The sequence below is a fragment of the Lactuca virosa genome, chromosome 9 (genome assembly GCF_052849685.1).
Source record: "Lactuca virosa cultivar CGN04683 chromosome 9, Lactuca_virosa_CGN04683_v6, whole genome shotgun sequence".
Lineage (NCBI taxonomy): Eukaryota > Viridiplantae > Streptophyta > Magnoliopsida > Asterales > Asteraceae > Lactuca > Lactuca virosa.
In genome coordinates, this window is record NC_136434.1 from 119,284,449 (window position 1) to 119,299,920 (window position 15,472).

The 15,472-nt window shown below is 35.8% G+C and overlaps 1 protein-coding gene across 1 annotated transcript; it reads left to right on the forward strand.

Annotated features, from left to right (window-relative positions):
• The first annotated feature begins 1,316 nt into the window (after positions 1 to 1,316).
• On the forward strand, positions 1,317 to 3,044 carry LOC145139715 (uncharacterized). Its single transcript, XM_079073443.1, has 2 exons — positions 1,317 to 1,717; positions 2,951 to 3,044. Exons 1-2 carry the CDS (start codon positions 1,317 to 1,319, stop codon positions 3,042 to 3,044), a joined length of 495 nt encoding a protein of 164 aa, XP_078929569.1.
• Positions 3,045 to 15,472: the final 12,428 nt, after the last annotated feature.

Genomic DNA, 15,472 nt, shown 5'->3' on the forward strand with positions numbered 1-15,472 from the left:
CTTTACCTACAGATGATTCGAGAACATCATTTTCCACATGCTGAAGAAAACACCCAAATATGTTCTATGATAATGCATGAAACATCAAATGGTTAGTATCTAATATTATTCTACTTTATTATTTATAAAAACAATGTTTACTTAAGATGAAAAATTATATATTTTTATCTGTTGTTTAACAATGTTTTCTCTCATATGTATCCTAAATTAGGAGCTTACAGTGAGGTCCATGGAAATCAAGTGATTCGAGATCACATCCTCTCAAAAGATCCGTATCATTTTTTTTTCGATGGTATCCCTGAAGTACATCGTGTTTTGGAGGATAGTAATACATGTGTTCATTGTGGAGCAAAACGATTCAAACATGAATTTACCACCTTTTGCTGTAAGAGTGGGAAAACAAAGTTGGCATCTACCCATATACCTCCAGAGTTATATAATCTTTTCATATCGCAAGATGCAAAAGGAAAAATGTTTAGAGATAACATGCATGCTTACAATACAAGCTTTTCTTTCACATCTATGGGGCTAGAGTTGGATGATGAATTGGCGAATATGAAATCCGGGGTATATATATTTCGAGACAGCGAAACAATATATCACAAAATCGACCCGTTAATACCAAGGGAACGAAAACCTTGGTACTTACAATTATATTTTTATGATTCTGAAACTGACTTTACGCAGACTTCAATGGCCAAATCTTGATAAAATATCATTCAAGATTTGACAAATTCTCTTGATACAAATGCATATGTTACAACATTTCGAAGCCTTCGTGAGTTAGGACCTCTCGGTAAATACAAAGTCACTTTGAATCCATCAATGGAATTTGACCAAAGGGTATACAACCGGCGGACCACATCTGAGGTTGGGATATGGTTATATTCATTTTTATTCATTTTTACATCAATTTTCATATTACATAAGCATTATACAAAAATTAAGAATTATGTAGGTTGCTGGTATTTCGGTAGAAGGTAATGACAATACAATTACATATAAAAGAAGCATTATTGTATATGGGAGGTCTGACTACAATACAAAATTTCAACCTTACGAAGGCTGTTACGATCATTTGTCTTATCCTTTGTTATTTCCTAATGGTGAATCTAGTTGGCATGCAAAAATAGCAAGGGATGGGGTGTCCATCGATGAAGTTGTGGTTCATGAAGGAAATATTGAGGACGACATAGAAGGTACATAAATAAATGAAAACAACATTATAAAATATTCTTGTTGAATCTAACTTATATGTTTTTTATATTACAATTATTCAGGGAGTAACTCGAAAAATGGGTAGGAATAATTTAACGATGTGTGAGTATTACTGTTACGAGATTGATATGCAACGATTTCAAACGAACTCCATCGATGCAAAAATAATAGTTCGTCATCATGCTGGAAAACGACTACTTTTGCCAAGAATCCCTCTTTGTCCATCTGAAGAAGATATGTTTCCATTCAAACTGAAAAGAAAACAATTCCCAATTCGGCATAGCTTTGCTATGATAATTAATAAAGTTCAAGGCCAAACAATTCCAAATGTTGGTGTTTTTCTACCTAAATCAGTATTTTCGTATGGAGAACTTTATGTTGTGCTCTCTAGAGGGATATCACGTCACAATAAAAAAGTGTTAGTGAAGCCTACCAAATATTTTAAACAAGTTGGAGTTTACACATCAAATGTGGTGTTTCGAGAAGTTTTACGTGATATGTAAAATCCAATTATGTATGCATATTACTAATATCTTTTTCAATTGTAATGATATTAGTCGATGCATTGTATGTTTCTTGGAATATGGTATGTTCTATACATTATGTGTGTTTTGGAATATGACGTTATATGTAGAATATAGTTGCCCACAAAAATTCTTGATATATATTTTAACGGTTATGATATTTGTGATAACTATTATGTTTTTAATGTACTTTCTTTTATCTTGAAAAGTTTGTCGAAAGAAAAAACTAACCGTCATAAAATCTATGTGTTGTCGCCGCATCGTGCGGGTATGCTACTAGCATATATATATATATATATATATATATATATATATATATATATATATATATATATATATATATATATATATATATATATATATATATATATATAGGCTTAGGTTATTCTATTCAAAGTAATTATTGTGTTATTGTATGCATAAATGTGGGCCAATCAAATTTACTTATTTTAAGAAAGTGATTAATATATATTATTGAATTAAATAAAATTGAAAAATATCATCTTAATTAATTACAAGGGTAATTTAGTCAACTAATATATATTTAATAAAGGAAAATTGCATTTTTTCAGGAATCATAGATTCTATTAATTTTAAAAATCCGATTTTACGAATTATAATTCTTTTAATTCGGACATTCTGATAGAATATGTTTATGAGTATATTCAAAAATAAAAATATTCTTGAACCATAAATAATAAAAATATTCTTGAACCTATTTCTTGATCATGACTTTAAAAACTTCTTGTAGAATAACAAATTCTTGAACAATCAATTGAATAATAAAAACAAAAAATACATTATTTCTTATAGAATACGGGTAACAATTGTTAAGAATTACATTTATTGTTAAAGAATAAAACTAAAAAAACTTTCAAAACGGGAAAGAAAACATCAAAATCTAACAACGATACTAATACATTCTAAAAGAATAATGTAGCTTAGAATCACTTTCAATTTTGTGGTCCGTTCTTCAAGCATCAACTTCTGTGATTCCAACAGAATTGGAATTTGTGATTCCATTCCAACAAAATTGGAATTCGTGATTCCATTCCAATAGAATTGGAATCTCACCAATATCATCCATTGAATCATCTACATAAACAAATTGATTTTTATCATATAAGAAGAAGTAAATTTGATATGAAAATAGTGACAAACTACCTTCACTTTGTACTTTACATATAAGAAGAAGGTCATTGACACAGGTGGCAGCTAGCGGAAGAAGAGAATAAGAAGAATGATGGCAGCGAACTTCGACCAATGGCAGCAGCTCCTCCACAGCTTCCTTCTCAGGCATGAAGGCCGCGGCGTCCGACGATGGACGCGTCTCCAAGGGGCAGCAACTGCAGCGACAGGCGGCTGTGGTGCATTCCTCCTTACACACGACTGAAATGGCGCAACCCCTTGTCGGTCTCTGTCTTCAGCCTTCACGAAAAGATAGCAACAACAATCCTCGACATGGCGGTGGATACAGTGGTCGGAGGAGCAAGATGGTAGGGTGGCGGCCAGTGGTGGGAGGCATAAGGATGGAGGTGATGGCTGGAGATGGTTTGATTAGGGTTACAGTTTACATTGGAGGTGGTTTTAAAAAGCCGACGATGGATGGAGAAAACCTAGGTAGCTGAAGTCAATGGTTACCATAATTATAGGATATTATTTGTGGAAACTAATTATCAAATTACCTATTAACCATTATTTATTTATTTATTTATTTAGTTTTATTTTAAATTTTGATTGACCCACATTTATGCATACAATAATACAATAATTACTTTGAATACCTGAACCTAAATCTCTCTCTCTCTCTCTCTCTATATATATATATATATATATATATATATATATATATATATATATATATATATATATATATATCAACTAATTTCATGTTGTTTTTTTCCTAGGAACACACATTTTATTGGTTTCATTGTTGACCTAGATACATAGTCATAAATGAGCCGATGAGATGAATATCAAATTTTACAGTAAATGTAGCATTATATAACCCATCGTATCCATGTTATCAACTAAGTTTAATGACAAGGTGTCCAAGTCAGTAATGAAACCGATAAAATGTATGTTATATGAAGAAAATTGTTAAATCATCACTAAATTTTAGTTTGAGACTTATTCGTAAATTAGGATAAAAATAATAGGACTTTAATGAAACCATATAACTAATGAAACCGGTAAACAGGGAAAGGGGGGTCAAATCGCTATTTCTAGCGATAATTCATGCTTTTTCGTAAACAAATTTCAGTTTGAGACTTTTTCGTAAATTCCGGTACAATTTTAGGACTTTTTCGAAAATTTCCATATATATATATATATATATATATATATATATATATATATATATATATATATATATATATATATATATATATACTAGTAGCGTACCCGCGCGAAGCGGCGGTGGCGATTAGTTTCATTCCGGCGATTAGTTTCATTCCAGCGATTAGTTTTCGAACGAAAGTTAGTGTCATTTCGGCGGTTGTCAAATTGTTTCATTTCAAGTCGATTAATTCCGGTGATTTGTTTCTTTCGGGGATATACTATCTCTAGACGGGCAACAAATAGTTATTTCCGTCTACTACTCTTTATCTGGCAGTGGACGATGATTAGTTGCATTTAACGAATAATGTTTTCTTTCAATATGTTGTTAAAACTTTGTAGTTTAGCCTAAAAACGAAAACATGTTGTATTATTTTAGTTTAAATATATTAGTATGTTAATTTGGTTACAAATAATAATATGTTGTTATTATAGGTTAAATATGAAAGTATATTGCTATTATAGTTTAAATATGAAAGAGTGTTGTTATAGGTTAATTGTTATAATACTCGCCGAATGCGGCTACGATGATAGTTTCTTTCGGCAAATCATTTCTGGGCGGCGATTTGTTTTTGTTTGGCGAAAAGTTAGGTCGGTGCGGTGGTGCGATTGTATTTGTATATGATAATAAATGGAAACCACTTCCTCCAGAGAAGGATTCTTGGTGTGTGTGTGTATGTGTGTATATATATATATATATATATATATATATATATATATATATATATATATATATATATATATATATATATATAAACTCTTTTTCCAGCTTGAAGACCAACTGGTTTTTCCGCATCGATCACGTTTATCTGGAAACCTTTGCATATCAATCTTGTTCCGTTACGTAAACCATTCGAAGGATCAATATTCCTTAATAGTATTATAGAGCATCCAATTTTGAATCGAATGTAATGAGGAGGCAAACCGTTGATATTTATAGAGTCTAAGAATTCCATCGGATAGAAATTGTTCTTATCACCTTCTTCTGCTTCATCAAAACTGTAGTAAATCCTTTCATTTTTTATTAAATAAATATAATATATCATTCTTTTTTATTGAAATAAAAATTATAAAAAAATATTACTTATTTTATCTCATTTATTAAATAAACGAATAAAAACAATTATTGCTGAAAGTACAACTATCATTTGTTTTGAATTTATAGAATTATATAATAATGGTAGGTATTAATATTTTATAAAAAGTTAAAATATCATTTGTTTTGAATTACTTACAAAAATGCAGTAATACCATTATACTTTTTCACATATTAAATTTATTATTTGAAATTATAATATGTTAAAAAATGAATTACGTATACTTAAATTAAATAATGCATTTTCTAGTAATTTCGAAATTAAGTCGACAACGTTTAAATGCCTCAATGCTACTATCCTCTCAAATATTACTTTGATTAGGGCTGACAAAATTGTACCATGAACAACCAACCAACATGTTACCAACCGAAACAAGAAAGTTGGTAGCCAACATGTTTGGTTGGTAGTACCGTACCAATTGAGCAATGTTGGTATGGTAATGGTACAAAAGTTAAAATACCATGGTAATACCGTACCAACCAATTCATTTATTATATATATATATATATATATATATATATATATATATATATATATATATATATATATATATATATAAACGAACTCGTATATTTCAACTGCTAATTGTGTTTAGTGTTTACATTTTTAAGAACATTATACAATTCATTTGGTCGCATTAGTCAATAGTTATTCGCACGTTAAAGCACAAAATGAAAACGTTACTTTAGCATTAGTTCAATAGAATTCTTTTGTAAACTAAAAGAACTATGTAACTATTTTCTATATTAAACATCAAACTTACTCAATGTCTTTTCTTATTTTTAAATCTTAGAATAGAAAATTAAGAGAAAAATGAATTGGTACCGTACCAATTCCATCCCTAACTTTGATATATTTAAAAACTTAACAGTATAAAAATAATATATTTTTTCATAAAGTGGCGGTAAATTTATACAATTTTTATCTGTTTGTGATCGTTATTTGCTACTTTTTTTCTTCTTTTCAGACTTGCAGCTTTTGTTTATGTATAAATGATCCCAAAATATATCTTCAAACACGAAAAATAATATCTAGAACTCCCGAACCAAAACTTTTATATATATATATATATATATATATATATATATATATATATATATATATATATATACCAATATTTAAAGCCAAACTATAAATTGAGAAATTATCTTTTTATGTATATGAAAATATATATTTTTTACTCTTAGGATTCAATAAAAATTCATCTATTATATTCTCAATTTGGATCTTTGAGTACTTCCAAATGAACGAAGACATTCCAGAACAGAAAAAACCATCATGAAATTTACCAAAAAAACTCAATTTTAATAGTAAAATCTCAAAACTGACAGAAATGCCCCTGGTCTTTTTGATAACGATTTTGGTTGAATGAGATACCAATCTTGAATTCAATCCAATATTTAGTGCATATGCAGCATCTAGTTAAATCCCAACATCACCAAGTAAAACCAATAGAAAAGATAAAAACAAAATTCCCAAAATACCCTTTAATCATAAACACATAAATCAATTTTTCTGACCAAAATACTAAAAAAACCAACTTTCGAAATCACCCAGATCAAAATAATCACAATTTAACCAGCAGCTTTCCATCAGACCATAGCAGCCTATTATTATAAAAAATTGCCGAAAATACCCCTTAAACAGCTTCAGTAATAATCGATCATTTTTATTTATTAACCAAATGTTCCAATAATTCCAAACAAACCATGAATTTTCAAACCAAAAACCACGATCCAAAGAATTACCAAAAAATTATTTTTTAAAAATAAGCTCCCATCGAAATACTCATCCATAATAATCAAAAACCAACCTCTCCTTATCACAATATCGCTTGGAATTAATTCCTATTGGCAAAAAAAGAAAGCAAATGGTGGTTAATAACAGACTAACATCTAGAGAACAATCAAATATGTACAAGCTTAAAAAAACGTGAAATCAGAAGCGTTGATTATTATGGCCAGAACCTGTAGGAGAACAATCAAACATGTTAAATAACAAAACATAAATGGCAAAAAATCAAAACAAAAATTAAAAAATTGAGCAAAAGTTCATAACTAAAAAGTTAAAAATCAACAAAACTAATCAAAGCAGCTAAAAGATAAAAGCCAAAGTAAATATCAAAACTTTCATTTAATTGTGCTAAATTCTGAATGTCAATCTATGGTTTGCTGTCACATTAAATTCATACATGCTTTCAGTTTAAATATGCTTCTTGTTACTTGCAATCTCTTGATATATGCTTCCTATGAGTTCGACTTCATCCCACAGAGAACCAACGAACAATGCTTCTATAATGGCATAAAAACAAACAAATATCAGTTAGCAATTATGTAAGCATATATAAATAAATGGAAAAATCAAAATTGTAACCATGATAGCATCAAACGGAGCAATAAGGTCCAAAATGTATCGATGTTTTTAAAATAGGACCTTTATTGGCAGATTGTGTTAATAAAAATGGAGTAGAAAAGTTGGCAATGTTACAATAGAGTAGAGACTTTGGCGTTATAGACTTAATAATTTAAAATCCATAAGAACCAGACCCAATATAAAACAAACACTTAGATGGATCTGTCTCACCTTAAAATAATTGAACTCGAGCTAGATAAACTAAATGACACCTAAATCAGTTTCTTCTTCAAATCGTTTTTTTAAGGAAGAAAAAGAACCCAGCAGGAAGTTGAAAAGTAATACAAAGTACATACAAAAAGAAAAAAAAAACAGAAACAACCAACCAACACCAAAATATAAAGCAACATCCATAAACTAAAATACAAAAAAAAAACATTTGACTTAGGGAAAATCCTCTTGTGAAATTCGACCAGGAAGCATACCATGTGAAGTCCGTGACTCTCACCGTCGCCAACGCCATAAGTTGGGAGGACTTGAAAGTCCTACTACTGGAAGAATACTGCCCAAGGGGCGAGATACAAAAGCTAGAGCAGGAGCTCTGGAATCTGAAAATGACTGGGTCTGACCTTGTAGCCTACACGGACAGGTTCAGCGACCTTGCTGCCTTGTGCCCTGCCATGGTCAACCCAGAACCGAAAAAGGTTGAGAGGTACATTTGGGGGTTGTCACCCCAGATTCAAGGTCACGTCTTGGCCTCCAACCCTATCACTTTCAACAGCGCTAAGCGCCTGGCTCAGCGACTCATCGACCACGGGGTCAAACAGGGTACTGTTGCAGCTACTGCCAACCCATCAAAGGAGGTACAGGGTCAGGGAAGGCCTTGGAACAAAAGAAGGGGACAAAACCTACAGGGGAACCCCAAGAAACAACAAATGGTAGCGGCTCATGCAGTTACTGTTCCTACCACCACTGCACCCACAAGTTCATACAATGGGAGATTTCCAAAGTGCAACCAATGCAACTTCCACCACCACGGTCCTTGCAGTGACTTCCAATGCACCAGGTGCAATAAGAAGGGGCATACAGTCCGCTTCTGCAAGGAGCCAGCCCAACAAGCCGCCCCCACTGCTAATGCCGGAGTAAGCCGTGCCTGCTTTGAGTGCGGAGCCACGGGACACTACCGCAGGGACTGCCCGAAGGCAAACAACAGGAATACCGGCAGAAGGGGCCGAGTGTTCGCAATGGGACAGGATGAAGCCGTTGCAGACCCCACTGTTGTTACGGGTATGTTTCTTCTCGATAACTCGTATGCATGCATTTTGTTTGATAGTGGAGCGGAGAGGAGTTTTGTGAGTCATAAATTTAAAGGCCTGCTGAAACAAACGCCCCAATCATTAAGTGAACCGTTTTTAGTAGAAATGGCCAACGGTAAAACCGAGGGCACTAAGGAGATATACTTAAACTGTACCCTAACTCTAAACGATAACCCCTTTCCAATCAGCCTCATGCCAGTCTCGATTAAGAGTTTCGATGTCATCATAGGCATGGACTGGCTGAGTTCTCATCGTGCGGACATTTTATGTTACGATAAGGCCGTTCACCTTAATCTGCCAACCGGCGAAACCCTCATTATCTATGGCGACAAACCCAGTACCACTCTTCGTATTATCTCGTGTATCCAAGCTCAGAAGTGCCTACGCAAGGAATGCCACGCATTTTTAGCACATATCGTGGATGTGAAACGCGAAGTCCAGGACATCAAGAGCGTGCCTGACGTATGCGAGTTTCCCGATGTTTTTCCCGAAGATCTTCCAGGAATACCACCCGCGAGACAAGTCGAATTCAGAATCGATCTGATTCCCGGAGCTACCCCAGTAGCCAAAGCGCCCTATCGATTAGCCCCAGCGGAGATGCAGGAGCTATCCAGCCCACTGAATGAGCTACTCAGCAAAGGATTCATCAGGCCGAGCTTCTCGCCTTGGGGAGCACCAGTGTTGTTTGTGAAAAAGAAGGATGGATCATTTAGGATGTGCATCGACTACCGAGAGCTCAACAAACTTACCATCAAGAACCGATATCCCCTACCACGAATCGACGACTTATTCGACCAACTCCAAGGAGCCAACTACTTCTCCAAGATCGATCTGAGATCGGGATATCACCAGCTGCGAGTCCTGGAGAGTGATATTCCCAAGACGGCCTTCCGAACAAGATACGGGCATTACGAGTTTGTAGTGATGCCGTTCGGACTAACCAATGCCCCTGCCGTATTCATGGACTTAATGAATCGGGTATGTCGTCCATTCTTGGATAAATTTGTGATAGTATTCATAGATGACATACTCATTTATTCAAAGAGTAAAGAAGAGCATGGCCAACATCTGAGACAAGTCTTAGAGACATTACGAGCTGAGAGACTTTATGCGAAGTTCTCAAAATGCGAGTTTTGGATTAGGAAGGTGGACTTCCTAGGTCACGTGGTCAGCGAAGAAGGAATCCACGTGGACCCATCTAAAATCAAGGCTATCGAAAATTGGTCTGCACCAACTACACCAACGGAGATTCGCCAATTTCTAGGCCTTGCTGGTTATTATCGAAGGTTCATTCAGAACTTCTCCAGCATCACAAAGCCTCTTACCTCCCTAACTTAGAAAGGTGTGCCCTACAACTGGGGAGAAAAGCAAGATGCTGCATTTCAAACTCTGAAACAGGCCCTATGCAGTGCACCCATTCTTTCTCTTCCAGAGGGGATCGAAGATTTTGTGGTGTATTGTGATGCTTCGAATCAAGGGTTGGGTTGTGTGCTAATGCAGCGAGGAATGGTTATTGCATATGCCTCACGACAACTGAAAACGCATGAAGTCAACTACACCGCTCATGACTTAGAACTTGGAGCTGTGATCTTCGCTCTGAAAATCTGGAGGCACTACCTATACGGTACCAAGTGCACCATCTTCACAGACCACAAGAGCCTTCAACATATATTCGACCAAAAGGAGTTAAACATGAGACAACGACGTTGGGTCGAATTGCTCAACGACTACGAATGTGAGATTTGTTACCATCCGGGAAAGGCGAATGTAGTGGCTGATGCCCTTAGTCGTAAGGAGTACTCTGGTCGAAGAGTGAAGTCATTAACCATGTCGATCCATTCGCATCTGTCAACACAAATCAAGGAAGCTCAAATAGAATCCTTGAAACCCGAAAACGTGACAGGTGAAACCCTTAGAGGGATGGACAAGAATCTAGAGATCAAGAGTGACGGAGTGCGCTACCTCATGAACCGAATCTGGACACCAAAGTTTGGTGGGTTCAGAGAGATAGTTATGAACGAAGCACACAAGACTCCATACTCCGTACACCCAGGTTCAGATAAGATGTATCTGGATCTCAAACAACTCTACTGGTGGCCAAACATGAAAGCAGAAATTGCTACCTATGTGGGCAAGTGCTTGACTTGCGCCAAGATCAAAGTAGAACATCAGAAACCCTCAGGTCTACTCCATCAGCCCGAAATACCTGAGTGGAAGTGGGAGCAAATTTCCATGGACTTCATAACCAAACTACCCAAGACGCAGGGTGGTCACGATACCATTTGGGTGATCGTCGACAGGTTAACCAAATCTGCCCACTTCTTGCCTATCAAGGAGACCGATAAGATGGAGAAACTAACAAGAACCTACATCCGAGAGATCGTGCGACTTCATGGAGTACCAATATCTATCATCTCGGACCGAGACAGTAGATTCACTTCAAGGTTCTAGCAGACGCTGCAGAAAGCTTTGGGAACTAGGCTTGACATGAGTACAGCCTATCACCCACAAACTGACGGGCAGAGTGAGAGAACGATCCAAACCCTAGAAGACATGTTGCGAGCATGTGTAATCGACTTTGGTAAAGCGTGGGATGTGCACTTACCTTTAGTCGAGTTCTCTTATAACAACAGTTATCATACTAGTATCAAGACTGCTCCATTTGAAGCCCTTTACGGCCGTAAGTGCAGATCACCTCTGTGCTGGGCGGAAGTAGGCGACACGCAGTTGGCAAAAGGTCTAGTCCCTGATAGCACTCTCACTGGTCCGGAGATCATTAGAGAAACAACTGAAAAGATCGTTCAAATTCGAGAACGTCTGAAAGCCTCGAGGGATAGGCAAAAGAGCTATGCCGACAAAAGACGAAAACCCTTGGAATTTCAGGTTGGTGACCGCGTTCTACTAAAGGTCTCACCCTGGAAGGGCATGATACGCTTTGGGAAGTGTGGAAAACTAAATCCAAGGTACACTGGACCCTTCGAAATTACTTCAAGGATTGGTCCAGTGGCTTATAGACTTCAACTTCCGATTGAGCTTAACAAAGTACATCTAGTGTTTCACATATCTAACCTGAAAAAGTGTTTGTCCGACGAAACTCTTGTGATTCCACTCGACGAAATCGAACTTAACAAAAATCTTAACTTTGTGGAAGAACCCGTCGAGGTCATGGATAGGGAAATCAAACGAACTAAACAGAGTCGCATACCAATAGTGAAGGTCCGCTGGAATGCTAAGCGGGGACCTGAATTCACATGGGAGCGAGAAGATCAGATGCAACAGAAGTATCCGCATCTCTTCCCTAGTCCCTAAACTTTTATTTTGTAATTAATTTCGGGACGAAATTCCCTCTAACGGGGGGATGATGTAACAACCCGTTATTTCAGGTCATTATAATGATTAAAAGTCGAGTCTTGTAACCTCTTTGTAAAGTAATAAGAATATCATCGAAAATGAAATGTTCAAAAAGCTCTGTTTGGGTACACTATGTGGTAGATATCGTGATAAGGTTTCCAAAAATATAAAGAACACTAAAATCCGAGTTATAACGGAAGAGTTATGACCAATCAAAGATTCGTAACACTACCGGTAAAGCGCTGTTAAGCATAAAACGAGAAATTTAAAAAAAAAATACTTTTTAGCCTTAGGTATCTAAACGAAAGTCGTAGATATCATTAAACCGTAGACATACATAAAAAGAACGCCCAAATCTGACTTCGTATGAGGAAGTTATGAATTTTCGAAGTTTCTGACCTAGCAGTAGACAGCTAAAAACTCGAAATAGAGATCGAGCGGTCTTTAGCCGACACAACCTAAACGAAAATGGAATACCACAGTAAAAAGTCTGACGAAAATGGACACCAGATGAAGGAGCTAAGGAATTTAAACGGACTTTTCCAGGTCCGGCCTGTTAAAAATAATATAATAAAAATAAGGTCAAAATTAGCCGACGGAGTCTAAAAGAGAGTTGTAGAGCCTTTTCACACCTACGCGTGCATAAAAAGAACGTCGAAATCGGAGCTCGTACGCGAAAGTTACGGATTTTACAAGTTCGGGACACAAAACCCGAGGCTGACTCAGCCTCACGACGTGAGGGAACCATGCTCACGATGTGAGCTCGTGATTGATGGGTTCCAGAGTGTCAGCCACGTCAAATCGTCGAAGAGGATCATGCTGACTAAGCCTCACGACGTGAGAATCCAAAACTCACGACGTGAGACCCCAAATCAGCCCCTATAAATAGAACCTTAAGGGTGCCGGGTTTGGTGCTCATCTCTTTCCATCTAAGTGTCGTTACTCTACGTGATTACCTCGAGAAGCCTTCCCGAAGCCCTGGATTTTTATACTCGAGTCCCGAAAGAAGTTCTACACTCCCGAGATCCCCGAGAATCCCGAGATTTTAACTCTCTCTAGTCAAAGTTCTGCTCGATTCTTCTCTCGACTACTTCAAAGCAACCACTTCAATCAAGTGAGTTCATACCCCCTTTTATACACCTTCAAATACTTTATAATGTACTTTTAATACATTTCGGGGGAGAATACAAGTAAACACACGGTTGATCCCGAGTGAAAACGTGAAAACTCTTGTTATACTTTGCATGCATTAGACTTATACAAAATGCATAGTATCCAGAGTAGCATTCCTTGTTAAACCATTTTATGCATTCAAGGAACTCATGATTTATGCTTTGTCAAACATTGTGAAAGAGGATAAACATTGCATACAAAACTACTATTTTAATACAGACTTAGTTGAGAATCTGTGAGACGATTACATCTTCAAATGCTACCTTTGTGTTACAAAGGTACTACCTAAAGACCTGTCTATTATAACCAGAGTCTCCCGTTTGGAGAGCGTGTCAAATGTGTATAGATCTATACGGGAAGTCATGATCCCGCGGCCTGACTGTTAGCTACAGTCCTTTGGGTGACAGTTTGTCATAAACGTTACGACGCCTGAAGACCGTCGCCACAGGCATATTATGTTTAGTATGGTTATAAAACTCACCGGATAGACAATTATTATGGTATTATGCTTTTATGAATGGATAGCTACTAAAACTATTCTTCATCTAACAAGTGCGATCTTCTTATAGCTTTATTATATAAAACTATGTCTCAACCTTTCAAGTATGTCATTTGCTTGCGATTTTCGGTCTTGGACATTAGAGACTGCCTTTTACTTTAGGAAAATAAGGGATTTTCCTGTATCCAAAACAATCAACTAATAGGAAAATAAGGGATTTTCCTGGTGCAACTATTTACAATTCATAACGCGAACATTCATATGCATTTCATACTTTAATAAGAAAATAAGGGATTTTCTTGGAAAACGCATGAACTTTGGAATGGCATACATTTTCTCAAAACCGCTTATGAACTCACCAACTTAATTGTTGACACTTTTTCTTTGAAATAACTTGTATTCTCAGGGAACCGCTAAGCAGGTTTGGAAATCAACTTTTGGGGATTAACGCTCTGACGTTAATTACTTCTTTTGAAAGATGTTTATGTACTTATCTTTTGAACATGTAACAAATACAATTATGTAAACATTTTGAAACCTTTATATGTATGGTGGTGTGTACTTTCCTTACTATGAACTGATATGATACTGAATATGACGTCCTCCGCCCCCGAACGTTTCCGCCGTTCTGGTTTGGGGGTGTGACACACTTCAATGGCTAAGTGTAAACAATTTTGTAATGATTCATTGGAAAATGTTAACACTAACCAACCCTCAACTTCGAAAGTTCATGACTATGACCGTGTGGTTGTCAAAGATAGCCAAACTGATAGTGAAAATGATGATGAAGATATTCCGATCGAAACAACTATTCCCAGAGTTGTTTTTGATCAAGTTTATGAGGAAACAGAAAAATTCGAAAAAGTGATGAAGGAAAAAGGTCCTCATTATCTTGAATCGAACTCATTTGTTTATCCAAATGTCAAATGCACCGATGATGTGGTGTTTCCCAATCAGGTGTTTGTCACCACAGGCAATAGAGACAAAGTGAATCCTGAGATCAACAAAATTATTGTTGAAGATAACAAAGGAGCTTCGAAATAAGGGTTTTTCTCAAACCAAAGCACGGTTGAAAATACTCTTAATAAGAACTCATCCACTTTTCAAAGGCAAAAACCAAAACGAAACTGGGATGTCAAGAAAGAAAAAACAAATGTGATTGAACCATCAAATGAACCGGTTTCTCAAATTCAAAATAGAAAAGCTTAAATTTTCTATGAAGACATTGAAAAGATTTCTTAAGAAGAAGGAATTTCGATGTCGAAAGCAATAAAAAACGTTTATTGGCAAAATGGCGAGTCTCGTAAGAAAAAAATGTTTTGTTAACAAAATCGTCTGAACAAAAAAAGGCTGAACAAGTTAAGACTTCTTCACAAAATAAGTCTTTTGTTCAGAACAAATCGGCTCAATAAATGATTTTTCAAAAAGTCATTCCAAAGTTCAAAAGCCAATTCAAAAACCGAATGTTCAAAAACCGAATGTTCAAAAACCAAGACATGAGAATTTCGTTCAACACCAACAACAAAGGAATTTTGTTCCTAATAGTCAAAATGAATGGTTTTCACAAAATTATTTTCATAGAAATGGCGTTCATCAAAATGAACA

What these genes read in the sequence shown, in the direction of transcription:
- LOC145139715 (XM_079073443.1), top strand. Translation starts at nt 1,317, where the DNA reads ATGTGTGAGTATTACTGTTACGAGATTGATATGCAACGATTTCAAACG. An exon ending in CGAGAAGTTTTACGTGATAT is followed by an intron (nt 1,718 to 2,950) that starts GTAAAATCCAAT and finishes TCATTGACACAG; the next exon opens with GTGGCAGCTAGCGGAAGAAG.